This window comes from Cervus canadensis, chromosome 30, assembly GCF_019320065.1.
Source record: "Cervus canadensis isolate Bull #8, Minnesota chromosome 30, ASM1932006v1, whole genome shotgun sequence".
NCBI lineage: Eukaryota > Metazoa > Chordata > Mammalia > Artiodactyla > Cervidae > Cervus > Cervus canadensis.
Genome location: NC_057415.1, coordinates 18,565,560 through 18,585,883, shown reverse-complemented (window position 1 = coordinate 18,585,883; position 20,324 = coordinate 18,565,560). Strand labels below are relative to the sequence as shown.

The 20,324-nt window shown below is 39.6% G+C and overlaps 1 protein-coding gene across 9 annotated transcripts in view; it reads right to left on the bottom strand.

The window, feature by feature from the left end:
• ZNF169 (zinc finger protein 169) overlaps positions 1-20,324 on the bottom strand; it is an 89,851-nt gene that overhangs the window by 31,758 nt on the left and 37,769 nt on the right. For 2 of the 9 annotated variants that reach the window (XM_043453380.1, XM_043453386.1), the window contains exons 1-2: positions 19,242-19,568; positions 9,096-9,181 (exon numbers count right to left, since the gene is read on the bottom strand). In XM_043453380.1, coding sequence (XP_043309315.1) covers positions 9,096-9,173 — 78 coding nt within the window. In that variant the 5' untranslated portion in view covers positions 9,174-9,181; positions 19,242-19,568. The other 7 variants (XM_043453383.1, XM_043453384.1, XM_043453381.1 and 4 more) reach the window with 6 other exon arrangements.

Below are 20,324 nucleotides of genomic sequence, written 5' to 3'. Positions count from 1 at the left end.
CTTGATGGTTTTAAAAGCAGACAAAAAACCAGATACTCTACTATAGAATTGTAACTCATGATTTAAAACATTCATCACTCTTCACCTGGCCATATTTTTGGGATCTTTCTTCACTTGGCCATATTTTGTGGTAAGTCCAAAATTCACTTCATGAATAAAATTTCCCATAGAAACAATTCTCAAACATTGAGAACAGGTTAAATTCTAATGACTGAGAAACAGCGGTATGGAATAGTGAAAATCTATTAATGCTTTAACCTAGAGAGTTATTGATTTGAATGTGAACATTTGTGATTTCTTCACTTTAAAGGTATGATAGTGGTGTAGTCACTAGTTTTAAAATACTATAATTTTATCATTAAAACTTGTCAGATGCACACAGACCAAAAATATTAATTAAATTCTAGTGACAGGAATAATTGAAATATCCATCAATTGATAAATGGCTTATATCCACACAATGGAATATTATTCAACCTTAAAGAAGAATGAAGTATTACTGGTTTGGGCTACAATGTGGATGAATCTTGAAAATATTATGCTAAGTGAAAGAAAACAGCCACAAAACACCATATATTATATGATTCCACTTACATACAGCATCCAGAACAACCAAATGTATACAAATAGATTAGTGGTTGTCAAGAGCTGGGGGATGGGAGAATGGGGAGTGCAGGATTCCTCTGAGTGAAGGATTCCTAATGAGTGCAGGATTTCTCTGGAGTGCTGCTGCTAAGTCGCTTCAGTCGTGTCCAACTCTGTGCGACCACATAGACAGCAGCCCACCAGGCTCCTCTGTCCTTGGGATTCTCCAGGCAAGAATACTAGAGTGGTTGCCATTTCCTTCTCCAATGCATGCATGCATGCTAAGTCGCTTCAGTCGTGTCTGACTCTGTGTGACCCTACGAACAACAACCCACCAGGCTGTTCCATCCACAGGATTCTCTCGGCAAGAATACTGGAGTGAGCTGCCATTTCCTTCTCCACCTCTGGGGTGGGAGGGGTCTGAAAACATTATGGAACTAGACAGTGGTGAATGTTCCACAACTTTGTGAATATACTAAACTCTACTGAATTGCACCCTTTAAAAAGGCAAATTTCATTGCCATTTATATCTCAATGAAAACTTTTCAAAATGTTTCATTCCCATGTGATAGGTAAACCCCCAAATAAGCTGGGAGTCTTACAAGAATGGAAGCTGTGCTGTAGGTCACACTGTCTAGACTATCAGAGGCTCCTGCACACAGGAGATAATCAAAACAATTCTTTTAAGACTAAATAAAAGATTGCTAACTTCTTACTAGTTAGTAGCCTATAGGTACAACCCCCTTCTATGTCACAATTTTAATGCATATTCCAATTTCTCCTCTCAGGCAAAAACCCATAGGAAAAATGTCTAAATGTCATTATATACAGATCAGAAAATTCTATGTAATTCAGAACTGACATAAAACAAAGTAACTGAAAATGCAATTTAGAGAACCTAAAATATGTAATCAAATCTCTTACGATAATACAGTGGAAGTGACAAGCAGATTCAAGGGATTAGATCTGATAGAGTGCCTGAAGAAGTATGGACGGAGATTTGTGACATTGTACAGAAGGCAGTGATCTAGACCATCCCCAAGAAAAAGAAATGCAAAAGGCAAAATGGTTGTCTGAGGAGGCATTACAGACAGCTGAGAAAAGAAGAGAAGCTAAAGGACAGGAGAAAAAGAAAGATATACCCATTTGAATGCAGAATTCCAAAAAATAGCAAGGAGAGATAAGAAAGCCTTCCTCAGTGATCAGTGCAAAACAATAGAGGAAAGCAACAGAATGGGAGAGACTAGAGATTTCTTCAAGAAAATCAGAGATACCAAAGGAACATTTCATGTAAAGATGGGCACAGTAAAGGACAGAAATGGTATGAACCTAACAGAAGCAGGAGATATTAAGCAGAGGTGGAAAGAATATACAGAAGAAATATACAAAAAAGATCTTTATGACCCAGATAACCATGATGGTGTGATCACTCACCTAGAGCCAGACATCCTGGAACGTGAAGTCAAGTGGGCCTTAGGAAGCATCTCTACTAACAAAGCTAGTGGAGGTGAATATATGTAAATTTCTATGTCTCAAATAACAAACAGCTAAACAAACCAGCAAAACAAACCCATTGTTCTTTTTTCTTTCAGAATAAGTTATGATCAGGTCCCATCATGAAACAAGTATGTTATGAGTGCCGTATATCTGCAAGTATGGAAACTTCTTAAAAGCAAAGCTACTCAGTCCTGCCAAAGCACCAAAATCACAATTAGGTGTTGAACAATCATCAACAGGAGGATGTTGGAACTCACCAAAAAAAGATATCCCATGTCCAGAGACAAAGAAGAAGCCGCAACTAGATGTAGGAAGAGCACAAACACAAAATCGAATCCCATACCCATTAGGTGGGTGACCAACAATCTGGAGAATGATATTACCAAAGTTTTCCCACTGTTTTGACAGTTCTGAGCCCCACATCCAGCTTCCCAGCCTGGAGATCCAGCAAAGGAACTGAGAATCCCCAGCGAATCTGATTTTGAAGGTCAGTGGGATTCAATTACAGGACTTCCACAGGACTGAAGGATACAAAGACTCCACTCTGGGAGGACACAAACAAAATCTGGACATGCCAAAACCCAGGGAAAAGGAGCAGTGACTTGCTTGTGTTGAGGGTCTGCTGTGGAGGTGTGGGTCAGCAGTGGCTAACCATAAGGATGGGGGCAAAGGCAGCAGCAGTCCTGGAAAAGGTCCTTTCGCCTAAGTCCTCTTGGTTCAGTTCAGTCGCTCAGTCATGTCCGACTTTTTGCGACCCCATGAATCACATCACGCCAGGCCTCCCTGTCTATCACCAACTTCCGGAGTTTACCCAAACTCATGTCCATCGAGTCAGTGGTACCATCCAGCCATCTCATCCTCTGTCGTCCCCTTCTCCTCCTGCCCCCAATCCCTCCCAGCACCAGGGTCTTCCAATGAGTCAACTCTTCACATGAGGTGGCCAAAGTATTGGAGTTTCAGCTTCAACATCAGTCCTTCCAATGAACACTCAGGACTGATCTCCTTTAGAATGGACTGGTTGGATCTTCTTGCAGTCCAAGGGACTCTCAAGAGTCTTCTCCAACACCACAGTTCAAAAGCATCAATTCTTCTGCACTCAGCTTTCTTTCTTGCAGTCCAAGGGACTCTCAAGAGTCTTCTCCAACACCACAGTTCAAAAGCATCAATTCTTCTGCACTCAGCTTTCTTCACAGTCCAACTCTCACATCCATACATGACTACTGGAAAAACCATAGCCTTGACTAGATGGACCTTTGTTGACAAAGTAATGTCTCTGTTTTTTAATATGCTATCTAGGTTGGTCATAACTTTCCTCCCAAGGAGTAAGCATCTTTTAATTTCATAGCTGCAATCACCATCTGCAGTGATTTTGGAGCCCCAAAAAATAAAGTCTGACCATGTTTCCACATCTATTTCCCATGAACTGATGGGACCAGATGCCAAGATGTCCTTTTCATTACAGGGGACCGGAATGCAAAAGTAGGAAGTCAGGAAACACCTGGAGTAACAGGCAAATTTGGCCTTGGAGTACAGAATGAAGCAGGGCAAAGGCTAATAGAGTTCTGCCAAAAGAAAGCACTGGTCATAGCAAACACCCTCTTCCAACAACACAAGAGAAGACTCTACACATGGACATCACCAGATGGTCAACACCAAACTCAGAATGATTATATTCTTTGCAGCCAAAAATGGAGAAGCTCTATACAGTCAGCAAAAACAAGACCGGGAGCTGACTGTGGCTCAGATCATGAAATCCTTATTGCCAAATTCAGACTTAAATTGAAGAAAGTAGGGAAAACGACTAGATCTGATAGACAGAGTGCCTGATGAACTATGGATGGAGGTTCCTGACATTGTACAGGTGACAGGGATTAAGACCATCCCCATGGAAAAGAAATGCAAAAAATCAAAATGGCTGTCTGAGGAGGCCTTACAAAAGCTGTGAAAAGAAGAGAAGTGAAAAGCAAAGGAGAAAAGGAAAGATATACCCATTTGAATGCAGAGTTCCAAAGAAGAGCAAGGAGATACAAGAAAGCCTTCCTCAGTGATCAATGCAAAGAAATAGAGGAAAACAATAGAATGGGAAAGACTAGAAGTCTCTTCAAGAAAATTAGAGATACTAAGGGAACATTTCATGCAAAGATGGGCTCAATAAAGGACAGAAATGGTATGGACCTAACAGAAGCAGAAGATATTAAGAAGAGGTGGCAAGAATACACAGAAGAACTATACAAAAAAGATCTTCATGACCCAGATAATCACGATGGTGTGATCACTCACCTAGAGCCAGACATCCTGGAATGTGAAGTTAAGTGGGCCTTAGGAAGCATCTCTACGAACAAAGCTAGTGGAGGTGATGGAATTCCAGTTGAGCTATTTCAAATCCTAAAAGATGATGCTGTGAAAGTGCTGTACTCAGTATGCCAATAAATTTGGAAAACTCAGTAGTGGCCACAGGACTGGAAAAGTTCAGTTTTCATTCCAATCCCAAGGAAAGGCAATACCAAAGAATGCTCAAACTATCACACAATTGCACTCATCTCACACACTAGTAAAGTAATGCTCAAAATTCTCCAAGCAAAGCTTCAGCAATACGTGAACCGTAAACTTCCAGATGTTCAAGCTGGATTTAGAAAAGGCAGAGGAACCAGAGATCAAATTGCCAACATCCGCTAGATTACCGAAAAAGCAAGATAGTTCCAGAAAAACACCTATTTCTGCTTTATTGACTATGCCAAAGCCTTTGACTGTGTGGATCACAAGAAACTGTGGAAAATTCTGAAAGAGATGGGAATACCAGACCACCTGACCTGCCTCTTGAGAAACCTGTATGCAGGTCAGGAAGCAACAATTAGAACTGGACATGGAACAACAGATTGGTTCCAAATAGGAAAAGGAGTACGTTAAGGCTATATATTGTCACCTTGCTTATTTAACTTATATGCAGAGTACATCATGAGAAACGCTGGTCTGGAAGAAGCACAAGCTGGAATCAAGATTGCCAGGAGAAATACCAATAACCTCAGATATGCAAACACCACCACGCTTATGGCAGAAAGTGAAGAGGAACTAAAGAACCTGTTGATGAAAGTGAAAGAGGAGAGTGAAAAAGTTGGCTTAAAAGCTCAACATTCAGAAGTCCTCTTGAAGGTCACCATTAACCCTGCAATAGAGTCCACAGACCCCAGGGCTGAGCTGCCTCAGGCCAAATCCCACCCATCAGCAGATAATTGCATTAAAGTTTTACTAAGCATGCCTCTGCCCACCAGAGTAAGACCCAATTTTTCTCACCACCAGCCTCTCCCATGAGGAAGCTTATACAAGCTTCTCAGCCTCCTCCATCAGAGGGCAAACAGAAGAAGCAAGAACTACAATCCCACAATAGCTAGAAAACCACTAGTAGCTAGAAAGTTAACCAGGATGAAAAAGCAGAGGGTTTTGTCCCAGATGAAGGGACAAGTAAAGTTCCAGAAAAACAACCAAATGAAAAAAAAAATCAGAATATTGATAGTGAAGATGATCTAGGATCTCAGAAAAAGAATGGAAGCAAAGATTGAGAAGATGCAAGAAATATTTATCAAAGACCTAGAAGAACTAAAGAACAAACACAGATGAACAATACACTAGAAGAACTCGAGAGCAGAATAACTGAGGCAGAAGAACAGATAAGTGACCTAGAGGACAGAATGGTAGAAATCACTACCACAAAACAGAATATAGAAAAAAGAATAAAAAGAAATGAAGACAGTCTAACTCACCTCTGGGACAACATTAAATACACCAACATTCACATTATTGGGGTCCCAGAAGGAGAAGAGGGAAAGGACCTGAGAAACTACTTGAAGAGATAACAGCTGAAGATTTGCCTAGCATGGGAAAGAGAACAGTAAACCAAGTCCAGGAAGCACAGAGCATCCCCGGCAGGATAAACCCAAGGAGGAGCACACTAAGACAACATAGTAATCAAATTGACAACAATTAAAGACAAATACAAAATATTAAAAGCAACAAGGAAAAAACAACAAATAACATACAAGGGAACCCACATAAGGTCATCAGATGATATCTCAACAAAAACTCTACAAGCCAGAAGGGAATGACATGATATATTTAAAGTGATGAAAGGGAAGAACCTACAACCAAGAATACTCTACCAGCAAAACTCTCCTTCAGATCTGATAGAGAAATCAAAATCTTTCCAGACAAGCGAAAGTTAAGAGAATTCAGCACCACCAAATCAACTTTACAACAAATACAAAAGGAACTTCTCCAGGCAGAAAACATGAGAAGGAAAAGGCCTACAGAAAATGAGACCAAAATAATTAAGAAAGTGGTAAAAGGATCAGACATATCAATAATTTCCTTAAATGTAAATGGATTAATTGCACCAACCAAAAGACATTTACAGTCAGGGCAGAGGAGAACATGTGCATGTATGTACTTCCACTTATCACATCACTCTACTTAACCCACCAAATTATATGTAATTATTTTCTATTGCTAGGTTAATCATGTTTCCATTGTGGCTTGTAATTGTAAATTATCTTTTATTTTTTGTCTCACTATTGACTGTGAAAACTGATAAACATTTTTTTACTATTGTGATTATGTAGCATATGTGATATGCTATTATGTAGAATATGTGATACAGTATTATTAACTAAAGTACAGATTTTGTTCAAATTTCACAAAATTTTATCCTAGTATCCATTATTTGTTTTCATACCTTATTCAAGACTTCACATTGTATTTAATTGCATTGAGCAGCTTCAGCTCCATGCAAAAAATTCTGGTAAATTTCCTTTTCATTTTTATTCTATTACAAGTATTTTCTAATTTTCCTGGTTATGGCTTCTTAGATATACCCATCATTTAAAAGTGGTCATTTAATTTCAAAACACATGGGATTTTGTTTAAAGTACCTTCAATATTAATTTCTCATTTTGATACTAATTTCTCATGTAAATACTTTCTTCTTTGCAATCATCCTCTGTGTTTTTTTTAGTCTAACTTTATTGAGGCTTTTGACGGCTAAGTCAAAGATCTCTCCTGATAAATGTCACATGGCACCTGAAAATATGTTATTTTCAAATATCATTTGATATCAGTTTCTAACATAATTCCACAGTGATAAGAGAATAGACTCTGCATGATTTCAAAATTTTTAGACCATGAAATTTTGGCACCTTGTTTTATGTCCCTGGATATGTTCCAGTGTCTCCTAGTTTACAGTCTATAGGAACTTGAATAGAATTTGTATCCTACTATTGTGTGAAAATTGTATAAATTTTAATTATGCTGAATCGGTTCACAGTGCTTTTCAGATCTACTATACCCTTCTATTTCTCTATATTCTATTAATTTATGAGAGTTTGAAACTCCAACTAAAAATCTTAACTTCTCTACTTAAAAAAATAATTATAATATATAGTGGAACTATATGTAACATTGTTCTGTATTTTCCAAGTCTCCTGTGAACATGTTATCATACTTCCACAATTAAAAAAAATTAAAAATTAAAAAATAAAAACAAAGCTACTCAGATGCTCATGCCCTGGGATCAATTTTTAATGAATGAATAAAAGGAAAAAAATGTATATTGAGCGATGATGGTCATAGACAGGATATGGTTCAGGGTGTGCTAAGGATCCCACAGGAAGGGGCAGGAAAGTAATGTTCCATTTTGGCCAAGAATGTTTCTCTATTAACATCAGTAATGGTAAAGAGAAACCTATAAAAGAAATTCCCCCCCCAAACACCTTAGGAAACATGCTGAATTGCATGTACTGCATAAACATTTTCTCTCAAATAAAAGATTTTATAATTGAGGGACATACAGCCCTCAATGGTATCTGATAACATCAAAATCAATTATTTTTAACTGATACAGTAACAGGCAAATACCTACCATATGAGCTCAGCATTAAGAGCAAGTTCAGATCTAACAAAAAAATTTTACACTTGTCATATTTTTTATGACAGGCAACACAAAATTTAATTAGAATAACTGATACTATTTTTTGTAACTGATAATAATCAACAGAAGTATCCTACCTGGCGTCTGTTTAGGCAGTCAGTAAATGTTAACTCCATTTGATTATGTCAAGGTCACAAACTGCCTAGTCTTAGGGATTAGAAAATCTTTCCTTTACGACATATATTCATTCAGTGACTACTTATGGCAAACTTCTCAAAATCCTTCAAACCTAACTTGTTCCAAGTTCAAGCCCAAACTCCTCAGCCTGGATTTCAGGATTCTGGTTGAACTACCTCCATTCAGACTCAGAGTGGGTAAAAGCAAAACCTGCAGAGCCGAGGCAAGTAATGAATGAATGAAGCAGGCACTTCAGCAATGGGGTCAAGGGGCACAAGAGGCTGTGACTACACCATGGGAATGCTGTTTGGTTCCAGCTACTTGTCATATGCACCAAGAATGTGGACTCAGGACTTAGGTGTATTCTTCCAATTTTTAAGTGTGGAAAACTCATTTAAATATAAAGCATGGGGCCAGCCAAATTATAGCTACCCATGAATCACCAGCAGACAGCAGGTCAGTATCCTCTCCTCTACACAGAGAAAACTGATGTAACAAAAGGCCACGGACTGCTCCAAGCTTTCCATATGATGAGCGACAGCCTGCAGATCTCAGAGACGGGCTAGGCTTCCAGTCACATTCTCACAGAAATACATTCCTTCAGCTCTTCAACTTGCCAAATCTTCAGGGGCAGCTCAGGCAGCTCCTCCTTTGAAAGCCTTCCTTCACTCTTTTAGGCCCTGGAATCACTGGGCACATAACCATGATTGTGTTTTAACTGTGCTGATGACAATTTACTACTTGATGAATGTATAGCTCATGAATGGACCAGAGGAGTCTGAGAAAAGGCTCCAGGTAAGACAAGTCACACCTCCAAGATCAAGGCTAGGTACAGCCTAACACCATCAAGGCAGCTCCAGTAAAAGATAAAAGAAATGGGTCCATCCTATAAAAGCTAGGAAGAAATTTTAGGACTCACCTCATCCCTAGTAGTCAGGAGCCCTGGGACCATGTTCTTAGTCTGGTGAGTGCTCTTCTTAGAGAAGACTTGTTGCATAGGCAGAACTGGAGAAAGAGAAGGGAAGTAAAGGGATGTGTGGGAGGAATACCCATCTATCCAGCCTCCCAGTTTAGCAGAGGCAAGGAGGAGGTAAGGAAAGCAGGCTGAAGATGGCATTAGAGGCACCCCTTCTTTTTTTAATTTAAAAAACTATGTCTTATTGGCATATATTTGACACACAATTACACACATATTTAAAGTATACAGCTTAGTAAGTTTGAAATACTTATACACTTGTGAAAACATCACAACACTGAGGAGAGTAAATTTATCAGTCATTTCCAAAAATGACCAATGTGCTCGTTTGTAATCTTTCACTCCCCTCCCCAATAGCATTGATCTGCATTTTGTCATCAAAGATTTCTTACATTTGCATTTTCCAGAGTTTTTTCCTTAATTTATTTAAATTGGAGGATAATTGCTTTACAATATTGTGTTGACTTCGTCCATACATCAACATGAATCAGCCATAGGTATATATATGTCCCCTCTCTCTTGAACCTCCTCCCACATCCCACCCCATCCCATCCTTTTAGGTTGTCACAGATTATGTTTGAGCTTGATGAGTCACACAGCCAACTCCCACTGGGTATCTATTTTATATATGGTAATGTGCATGTTTCAGTGCTACTCTCTCAATTTGTCCCACCCTCTCCTTCCCCCCTCTGTCCGTAAGTCTGTTCTCAACGTCTGTGTCTCCACTGCTGCCCTGCAAACAGGTACATCAGTGCCATCTTTCTAGATTTCATATATACACATTAATATATGATATTTGTTTTTCTCTTCCTGACTTGCTTCACTCTGCATAATAGGCTCAAGGTTCAACCACCTCATTAGAACTGACTCAAATGTGTTCCTTTTTATGGTTGAGTAATATTCCATTGTATATATGTACCACAACTTCATTATCCGTTCATCTGTTGATGGACATCTACTTTGCTTCCATGTCCAAGCTACTGTAAATAGTGCTGCAATGAACACTGGGGTACATGTGTCTTTTTCAACCATGGTTTTCTCACACTGCATGTCCAATAGTGGGATTGTTGGGTCATATGGTAATTTTATTCCTAGTTTTTAAGGAATTTCCATATTGTTCTCCATAGTGGCTATATCAATTTATATTCCTGCCAACAGTACAAGAGAGCTCCTTTTTCTCCACATCCTCTCCAGCATTTATTGACTGCAGATTTTTTTTGATGACCAGTGTAAGATGATACCTCATCATAGTTTTGATTTACATTTCTCTAATAATGAGGGATGTTGAGCATCTTTCCATGTGTTTATTAGCCACCTGTTTGTCTTCTTTGGAGAAATGTCTGTTTAGGTCTTCTGCCCACTTTTTCATTGGGCTGCTTGCTTTTCTGATATTGAGTTGTTTGAGCTGCTTATACATTTTGGAGATTAATCCTGTGTCAATTACTTCATCTGAAGTTATTTCTCCCATTCTGAGGGTTGTCTTCTCATCTTATTTATTGTTTCCTTTGCTGTGAGAAGATTTTAAGTTTAATTAGGCCCCACTTGTTTATTTTTTCTTTTAATTTCCATTACTCTAGCAGGTGGGTCATGGAGGATCTTGCTATGATATATGTCACAGAGTGTTCTGCCTATGTTTTCCTTTTAGAGTTTTACAGTTTTGGGTCTTACCTTTAGATCTTTGATCCATTTCAAGTTTATCTTTGTGTATGGTGTTAGGAAGTGTTCTAATGTCATTCTTTTACACATAGCTGTCCAGTCTTCCCAGCTCCACTTATTGAAGAAACTGTCTCTTCTCCACTGTATATTCTTGCCTCCTTTATCAAAATTAAGGTGCCTATAGGCACATGGATTTATTTCTGGGCTTTCTATCTTGTGCCATTGGTCTGTGTTTCTGTTTTTGTGCCAGCATGATACTGTCTTGATGACTGTAGCTTTGTAGTATAGTCTGAAGTCAGGAAGGTTGATTCCTCCAGCTCCATTATTCTTTCTCAAGATTGCTTTGGCTATTCAAGGTCTTCTGTGTTTGCATATGAATTGTGAGACCTTTTGTTCTACTTCTATGAAAAATGCCATGGTAGTTTGATCAGAATTGCACTGAATCTGTAGATTGCTTTGGGTAGTATAGTCATTATCACAATATTGATTCTTCCAATCCAGGAGCAAGGCATATCTCTCCATCTATTTAGGTCATCTTTCTTTCATCAGTGTCCTACAGTTTTCTGTATACAGCTCTTTTGTCTTCCTAGGTAGGTTTATCCCCAGGTATTTTGTTATTTTTGTTGCAATGATAAATGGGATTGATTCCTTAATTTCTTTCTGACTTTTCATTGTTAGTGTATAGGAATACAACTGATTTCTGTGTCTTAATTTTATATCCTGCAAATTTACTAATTTCACTGATTAGGTCTAGCAATTTTCTGACAGTATCTTGAGGCTTTTCCATGTATAGTATCATGTCGTCTTCAAACAGTAAGAGTTCTACCTCTTTTCCAATTCTAGATTCCTTTTATTTCTTTTTCTTCTCTGTTTGCCATGGCTAGGACTTCCAAAACTATGTTGAATATTAGTGGCAAGAGTAGGCCCCCTTGTCTTGTTCCTAGTCTTAGAGGAAATGCTTTCAGATTTTCACCATTGAGGATAATGTTTGCTGTGGGTTTATCATATGTGGATGTTATTATGTTGAGGATTTTTGCATCTATGTTCATCAGTGATATTGGCCTGTAATTTTCTTTCTATGTGATGTCATTATCTGGTTTTGGTATCAAGGTATTGGTGGCCTTGTAGAATGAGTTTGTACATGTTTCTTCCTCTGCAATTTTTTGGAAGAGTTTAAGGACAGGCATTAGCTCTTCTCTAAATAGTTGACAGAATTCACTTGTGAAGCCATCTGGCCTTAGGCTATTGTGTTTTGGGAGATTTCTTCTCACAGTTTCAATTTCAGTGCTTGTGATAGGTTGTCCATAATTTTCTATTTCTTCCTGGTTCAGTCTTGTAAAGTTAAACTTTTCTAAGAATTCATCCATTTCTTCAGGTTGTCCATTTTACTGGCATATAGTTGTTTGTAATAGTCTCTTATGAGTCTTTGTATTTCTGCATTGTCTGCTGTGACCTCTCCTTTTTCATTTCTAATTTTGCTGATTTGAGGCTTCTCCCTTTTTTTCTTGATGAGTTTGGCTCATGGCTTGTAAATTTTGTTTATCTTCTCGAAGAATCAGTTTTTAGTTTTTTTAATCTTTACTATCGTTTCCTTCATTTCTTTTCATTAATTTCTGCTCTGATCTTTATGACTTCTTTCCTTCTACTAACTTGGGGATTTTTTGGTTCTTTTTCCAGTTGTTTTACATGTAAATTAGATTGTCTATTTGATGTTTTTCTTATTTCTTGAGGTAAGATTGTATTGCTATAAACTTCCTTCTTAGAATTGCTTTTGTTGCATACCATAGGTTTTGAGTCATGTCTTTGTTGTTATTTGTTTCTAGGAATTGTTTTATTTCCCCTTTTATTTCTTCAGTGATCTGTTGGTTATTTAGAAATATATTGTTTAATCTGAATGTATTTGTGCTTTTTACAGTTTTTCTCCTGTAATTAGTATCTAGTCTCATAGCAGTGTGATTAGAAAAGATGCTTGATACTATATCAATTTTCTTAAATTTACCAAGGCTTGACTGGTAACCCAAGATGTGATCTATCCTGGAAAATGTTCCATGTGCACTTGAGAAGAAAGTGTATTCTTCTGCATTTAGATACAATGTCCTAAAAATTTCAATTAGGTCCATCTGGTCTAATGTGTCATTTAAGGCTTATATTTCCTTATTAATTTTCTGTTTTGATGATCTGTCCATTGGCATAAGTGGGGTGTTAAAGTCCCCTACAATTATTGTATTACTGTCAACTTCCCCCTTTATGTCTGTTAGTGTTCACCTTATACATTGATATGCTCCTATGTTGGGTGCATAAATACTTACAATTGTTATGTCTTCTTGGATTGATCCCTTGATCATCATATAGTGTCCTTCCTTATCTCTTCTATTAATAATATTCTTTATTTCATGGTTTATCTGATTTGAGAATTACTACTCTACTCTTCTTTTGATTTCCATTGGCATGGAATATCTTTTTCTATCCTCTCATTTTCAGTCTGTATGTGTTTCCAGGTCTGAAGTCAGTCTCCTATAGACAGCATACATATGAGTCTTGTTTTTGTGTCCATTTAGCCAATCTGTGTCTTTTGGTTGGAGCATTTCATCCATTTACACTTAAAAGTAATTATTTATTTATGTGTGTGTGTGTGTGTGTGTGTGTATGTGTGTGTGTGTATATGTTCCCATTGGCATTTTCTTAATTGTTTTGGGTTTGTTTTTGTAGGTTTCCTTCCCTTATGTTTCCTGCCTATAGAAGTCTCTTTAACATTTGTTGTAAAGCTAGTTTGGTGGTGCTAAATTCTCTTTAACTTTTGCTTGTCTTTAGCTTTTGATTTCTCCATCGATATTCAATGAGATCCTTGCTGGGTAAAGTAATGTTGGTTGTATATTTTTCCCTTTCAGCACTTTAAATGTATCCTGCCATTCCTTTCTGGCCTGCAGCTTCTGCTGAAAGATCAGCTGTTAATCATATGGAGTTTCCTTTGTATGTTACTCGCTGCTTTTCCCTTGTTGCTTTTAATATTATGTTTAATCTTTGTTAGTTTGATTAGTATATGTCTTGGTATGTTTCTCCTTGGGTTTAGCCTCAATGGGACTCTCTGGGCTTCTTAACACTTGATGGACTATTTGCTTTCCCACGTTAGGAAAATTTTCAACTATAATCATTTCAAAAATTTTCTCAGACTCTTTCTTCTTCTTTTATTCTTCTGAGACCCCTATAATTTGAATGTTGATGCATTTAATATTTGACCAGATGTCTATGAGATTATCCTCTATTCATTTCATTCTTTTTCCTTTACTCTGCTCTTCAGCAGTTATTTTCACCATTCTATCTTCCAATTCACTTACCTATTGTTCTGCCTCAGTTATTCTGCTATTGATCCCTTCCTGAGTATTTTTAATTTCAGTAATTGTTTTGTTTGTGTCTGTTTATTCTTTATTTTTTCTAAGTCCTTATTGAATGTGTTAACTGATTGTTGCATTTTCTCCATTCTATTTCCAAGGTTTTGGATCATCTTTATTACCATTACTCTGAATTCTTTTCAGGTAGTTTGCTTATTTCCTCTTTGTTTGAGTTTTGAACTTGCTCCTTCATTTGTGCAATATTTCACTGTCTTTTCATTTTTTTTCTAACTTACTGGTTTGAAGTCTCCTTTCCCCAGGTTTTAGGGTCATAGTTCTTCTTTTTGGTCTCTGTCCTTGGTGGTTGAAATTGGTCCAGCAGTTTGGATAAGCTTCTTATTTGGAGGGACTTATACCTAAATTCTGGTGGGAAGAAGTGAGTTTTTTTCCCTCTGATGGGAAGGGCTATGTGAGGTGCCTTTCTGGGGAGTGTCTGTGGGAAGCCTGTCTGCTGATGACTGGGTTTGTGTTTTCATAATGCTTCTTATTCGGGTGAGGCATCCTGCACTGTGTGTTGCCAGCAGTTAGATGACATCAGGTCTTAGACAGAGGTGGAAGCCTTCGTGGGAGTTCTCAGTAATTAGTACTCCCTGGGATCAGGAGTTCTCTGGCAGTCTAGTGTCCTGGACTCAGTGCTCCTACTCCAGAGAGAGTTGCCCATTCTTAACAGTGTCCTGTACATAAGGCCCCCAGAGCTGGACCAGTGGCAGATTCAGCCCCAATCTCCAGTTGGTAAATGAAGCCCACAGCCCCACCAACTGAGTAAGACTCTATTAAGTCACTGTATGGACTCTATTAAGAGGAAAGGGTCTCATAGTGCCCACAGGTGAGCATTCATGGCGAGAAATGGTGACTTATCATAGTAAAAACAGAAGTTCTCTATCCACATCAGCCTTAAGGACAAGGTCTAGGAAATTCAAAACAGAAAGGGCACTACAGTTCAGACAGAATGTAGATTTGGAGAGAAATTTGAAGCAAGATAGAAGCCATAATCTGGCTCTTCCTTCCCCTCCACTTATATACCCAAGATTTGAAATGTGATATTTGAAAGTAAGAATGGACAGTCATAAAATACCCTAGGTCTTCAGCAAGTCAATTTCATGACAAAATTTTTTAGAGGGGAGATTTTCCTTAACACAAATCCACTTAAGAAATAAACATCATTCTTCAGATGTCATCTATTAGCCTTGACTGACTAATCTGCACAAGTGAAAGTGAATGTATTAGTGGCTCAGTTGTGTCAACTCTTTGCGACTCCATGGACTGTAGCCTGCCAGGCTCTTCTGTACATGGGATTTCCCAGGCAAGAATACTGGAGTGGGTTGCCATTCCCTTCTCCAGGCAATCTTCCCAACCCAGGTATCGAACCTCAGTCTCCTTCACTGCAGGCAGATTCTTTACCATCTGAGCCACTAGGGATCTGAACAAACGAACTGAAAAACATTTTGGGAACTATGAGGGCCAATTCAAATGAATTAGGTATTAGGTGATGTTAGAGAATTATTGTGAATATTGTTAGGTAAGATTGTGATATTCTGGATACAAAGAAAAACAAATCATTATTAAGAAATGAAGCTGAAGTGTGGAGAGTAAAATGACATAATTTGCAACTTTTTTTAATGTTAAAACTTCAACAAGTTAATAGTATAAAAAGAGAAAGGTCTTGTGGAATAAAAGGAGACTGAAGAGAGATTCAAATGCCATGTGAGGACCTTATTTAGACATTTTGGAGGCAATCAAGGAAATATGAACACTGATGAGATACTAGATGACATTAAAGAATCGATTTTAATTTTGTTAGGCTTAGGCTAAAGATAGGCTGTGCTGATACTCTCTGCAAATAATTGTTGCTGTGCTTAAAAAAGTTAAAATCTATAACTAACAGCATTTAACAGTAAGAAACTAGATGCTATTCCATTAAGATCAGAAACTAGGCAGGAATGTCACCTTTCACCACTCCTATTCAACATCATGCTGGAATTCCAGGCTAATGTAAGAAGACAAGAAAGAGAAATAACAGGTATACTGACTAAGAAAAAGAAATGAAACTGTCTTTTCTGAAGATAACTTGATTGTCTATGTGGTGGTGGTGTTCAGTCACTAAGTTGTGTCTGACTCTTTGTGACCCCATGCACTATAGCCCACAGGTTCTTCTGTCCATGGAATTTTCCAGGCAAGAATACTAGAATGGGTTGCAACTGCCTTCTCCAGAGGATCTTCCTGACCCCAGGGATCAAGCCCAGGCTCCTGCATTGCAGGTGGATTCTTTACTGACTGAGCCACCAGGGAAGTCCAACTGTCTATGTAGAAAATCCAAGATTTCTTTCTAGAACGTGTGATTATATCAAAGCTTCAGGACACAAGGTTAATATACAAAAATCAACTGCTTTCCTATATGCCAGCCATGAACAGATGGAATTTGAAATCAAAAACATTACAGTAGCATCCAGAAAAATGAAAATACTTAGATATAAATCTTTTAAAAATTTGTATAAGATATACATGAGGAAAACTACAAAACTCTGCTGAAAAAAATAAAAGATCTAAAACAATTGATAGTCCATATTATGGATAGGTAGACTTGATTTGATATTGTTAAAACATCAGTTCTTTCCAACTTGATCTATACATTTAATCCATCAAAATTCCAGCAAGTTACTTTGAAGATGTCAACAAACTGGTTCTAAAGTTTATATGGAAAGGCAAGTGACCAAGAGAGACAACACAATACTGAAGAATAACAAAGTCAGAAGACTGACATGACTAGATTCTAAACTTACTATAAAGCTACAGGAATTAAATATGTGGTAGTGCCAAAAAATAAATTTAAAAAAAATAGACAAACACATCAATGGAACAGAATAGAGCACACAGAAATAGACACACATAAATAAAGTTAACAGAGCAAGAAAAAATTCAATGGAGAACAGACCATCTTTTTATTAAACGGCAGGACTGGAACAACTGAACTTCCACATACACAGACCTTACATCTTCCACAAAAATCAACTTAAAATGCATAACAGACTTAAAGGTAAAGCATGAAACTATAAAACTCCTGGAAAATAACATGGGAAAAAATTTAGATGACCAGGGACTTGGCAATGTCTTTTCACATATGACAGCAAAAACAGAATTCATGAAAGAAAAAATAAAATGGTAAGCTGGAGTCTGTTAAGATTCAAAAAATTCTGTTCTATAAAAGATACTAGCAAGAAAATAAAAAGTCAAGTCACAGTCTGGAAAAAATACATGAAGTAAAAAAAATGACAGAGTAGAAAAGAGACACAGAAGCACAATCACTAAGTTAAATCATTTTAACTTAATCACAATCATTAAGTTAAAACAAATAAACAAACAAAAAAAAAAGTCTTGGGCTTCCCTGGTGGCTCAGATGGTAAAGAATCTGCCTGCAATGCAGAAGACCCGGGTTCAGTCCCTGGTTTGGGAAGATCTTCTAGAGAAGGGAACTGCTACCCACTCCAATATTCTTGCCTGGAGAATTCCATGGACAGAGGAGCCTGGAGGGCTACAGTCCATGGGGTCGCAAAGAGTCGGACACAACTGAGCAACTAACACTTGACTTAGAAAGCACACTGACCACACAGGACTATTGCTCTCAAAACAGTACTCCTCACCATCACTGTTTTGCCAGCACTCCAAGGCCCTGAAAATACAACAGTGTGAATGGATGTGGAGAGAAACAATGCAGGAACAACTGTGAAGATGGAAAGACCTAAATGAGAGCAGAGGAATGTGCCCCAGGACAGCTGTGCAGGAATGCACTCCGTCAAGAACAAGCCTCTCTTCCCAGGACATCACCTGCAGCTCTGTGCCCAAGAGGAGATATGACTTTGGCATAAGATATCAAAGATATATATAAGATATTATAAGGTATAAGATATCACACCCTCCTTTAGTACCAAAGACACCATAAGAATAAAACAAGGAAGTACTAGCATTTGAGGCAGGTCGGCCGGGCCCCTAGGAACCCTCTCCTCCCTAACAGGCAGTCCCCTCTGAATGTGAGGGAGCAGACTGCACCAAGGCAAAACCTGGTACAAGAGAAGTAGTTCCAGCCTCAGTATTCTCTCCCAGTTCAGACAGTGGACTGGACACCCGCAAGCCTGCAGTTGAGGAGCACTTAACTAAGGTAAGGTATCAGATACAGGCATGGAAGAGAAACACAGTACAAGGGACAGAATTGGGAAGTGGGTTTTAGAACAAGCCTTCTCTAATGTTATGCTGATAATCCAGCACGACGTTAATCTTCTACGTGCCTATAAAGGTTAGTAAAAACAGAAATGAACATTATATTAACACGTACCAGACCCCTGTTTTACCTCTTTCCACACTCCCAACAGCTCCAGGAGGTTCAGCAGTTTGCCCAAGGACACTCACATATAGGCAGACCTGTATGTGAAATCTCCCTATGGAGGCCAGGGCTCCCACAACAGGCCTGACATAGGCCCTCAGGGAAAGGAAATGCCCAAAGAGATATATACCTGAGGTTGCAGATTTGGGGGAGAAAGAACAGGGCTCTAGTTGAGAAGTGGTGAATCTGTGTGAAGAATCCAGGAGACCTCACAGCTACTTCTGTGCATGTTTATGTTTTCATAAAGCAAAATTTAAAATAAAATTTAAGTCTGGACGTCTTACCACCCTCTTCTCACTCTCTCATCCCCAGTAATTCAGGGAGTCAGCCCACCAGTCCCCTATGGCTTGAACAAAGTTTCCTGCCCTGTGGGCTCCACTCCAAGCTGCTGGAAGAGCCCCAGCACCAGAGGAGTACTTCGGGAGGAGTCTCAGAAGTGAGCACAAGGGTGCCCCACGCAAACGCGGGGTGTCTGACTCCCACCCGGCCCTTCCAACTCCCCCAGGAGCCCGTGGGGCCCGAGGCCGCTGACCCAAGTTCCCCCCACCACCATCGTCAATCAAGGTAAGTCTGAGTGTCTGCCCCATGCGAGCCCTCCCCTCAAAACCTAGGTCCTTAGGGCCAAACGGCACCTCCATCACCAGGTAGGAATCATCCAGCCGCGCTCACCCAGTTAACACCAAGGAAGAATGTCCAAGGCACACATTCAGCAGTGGGGACGTTTGCTCCGGACAAAGGTTTCTTGTGTCCCCCAAGCCACCCGCACCAGTCTCGACCCCTCAGGAAGGGCGCTGAGTACCGAGCACCGCTGGACACTGAGCGACCCGAGACCTCTGCCAACAGCTCCTCCGAGGTGGACTGCGCCTGATCCCGGGGGGGAAAAGAAATCAAACCTCAAAGAACCCGCGGACAGGGCGTACCAAACCTGCCCGCCCTCTCCCGGCTTTCCGGCTTTCCGGAGCCTCTATCCCTCGGACTCAGCAGCCAGAGGCGGGATAGCTCACCACAAGCACTGACAGACTGTCACCACGTCCAAAAATACGACAGCGCGGCTCGAAGTACGCTACCCACAAAACCTCGGGGCGGGGACTACAATACCCAAAGTTCCCCGGGGTGCGAGATCGCACAACCCTAAACGCTCCAGAGCTCAAGACGGCGCTCAGTGAGCTAGAGGCGTGGGACTACACTACCCACAATGCCCCCGGGGGAGGGCATGCCTACCAACTGGACCTGGTTTTCAACTGTAGTACTCTCACTCAAGTTTCAGAATTACAGTCACTTGGGCCCTGGGAGAAATTGTGAAAAACCAGACAAGAGCTTCCCTGGTGGCTCAGGCGGTAAAGAATCCGCCTGCAATGCGGGAGACCTGAGTTCGATTCCAGGGTTGGGAAGATGCCCTGGAAAATGGCATGGCATCCCACTCCAGTATTCTGGTCTGGAGAATCTACATGGACAGAGGAGCCTGGCACGCTACAGTCCATGGGCTCGCAGAGTCGGACACGACTGAACGCTTAGCACAGCACACACATTTACAGAGTAGACAAGATGTGTGTGTGGGGTGGGGGGGGGGGGTGGCTGGTGGCTTTGTGGTGGAGTGTGTGTTTCGCATTTATGAGATCCGTGTTTTAATCCCTGGCACCTCCATCTTCATGGGGTTTCCCAGGTGGCGCTAGTGGTAAAGAACCCTCTGTCAGTGCAGGTTAGATGTAAGAGGCGTGCGTTTCATCCCTAGGTTGGGAAGATTCCCTGGAG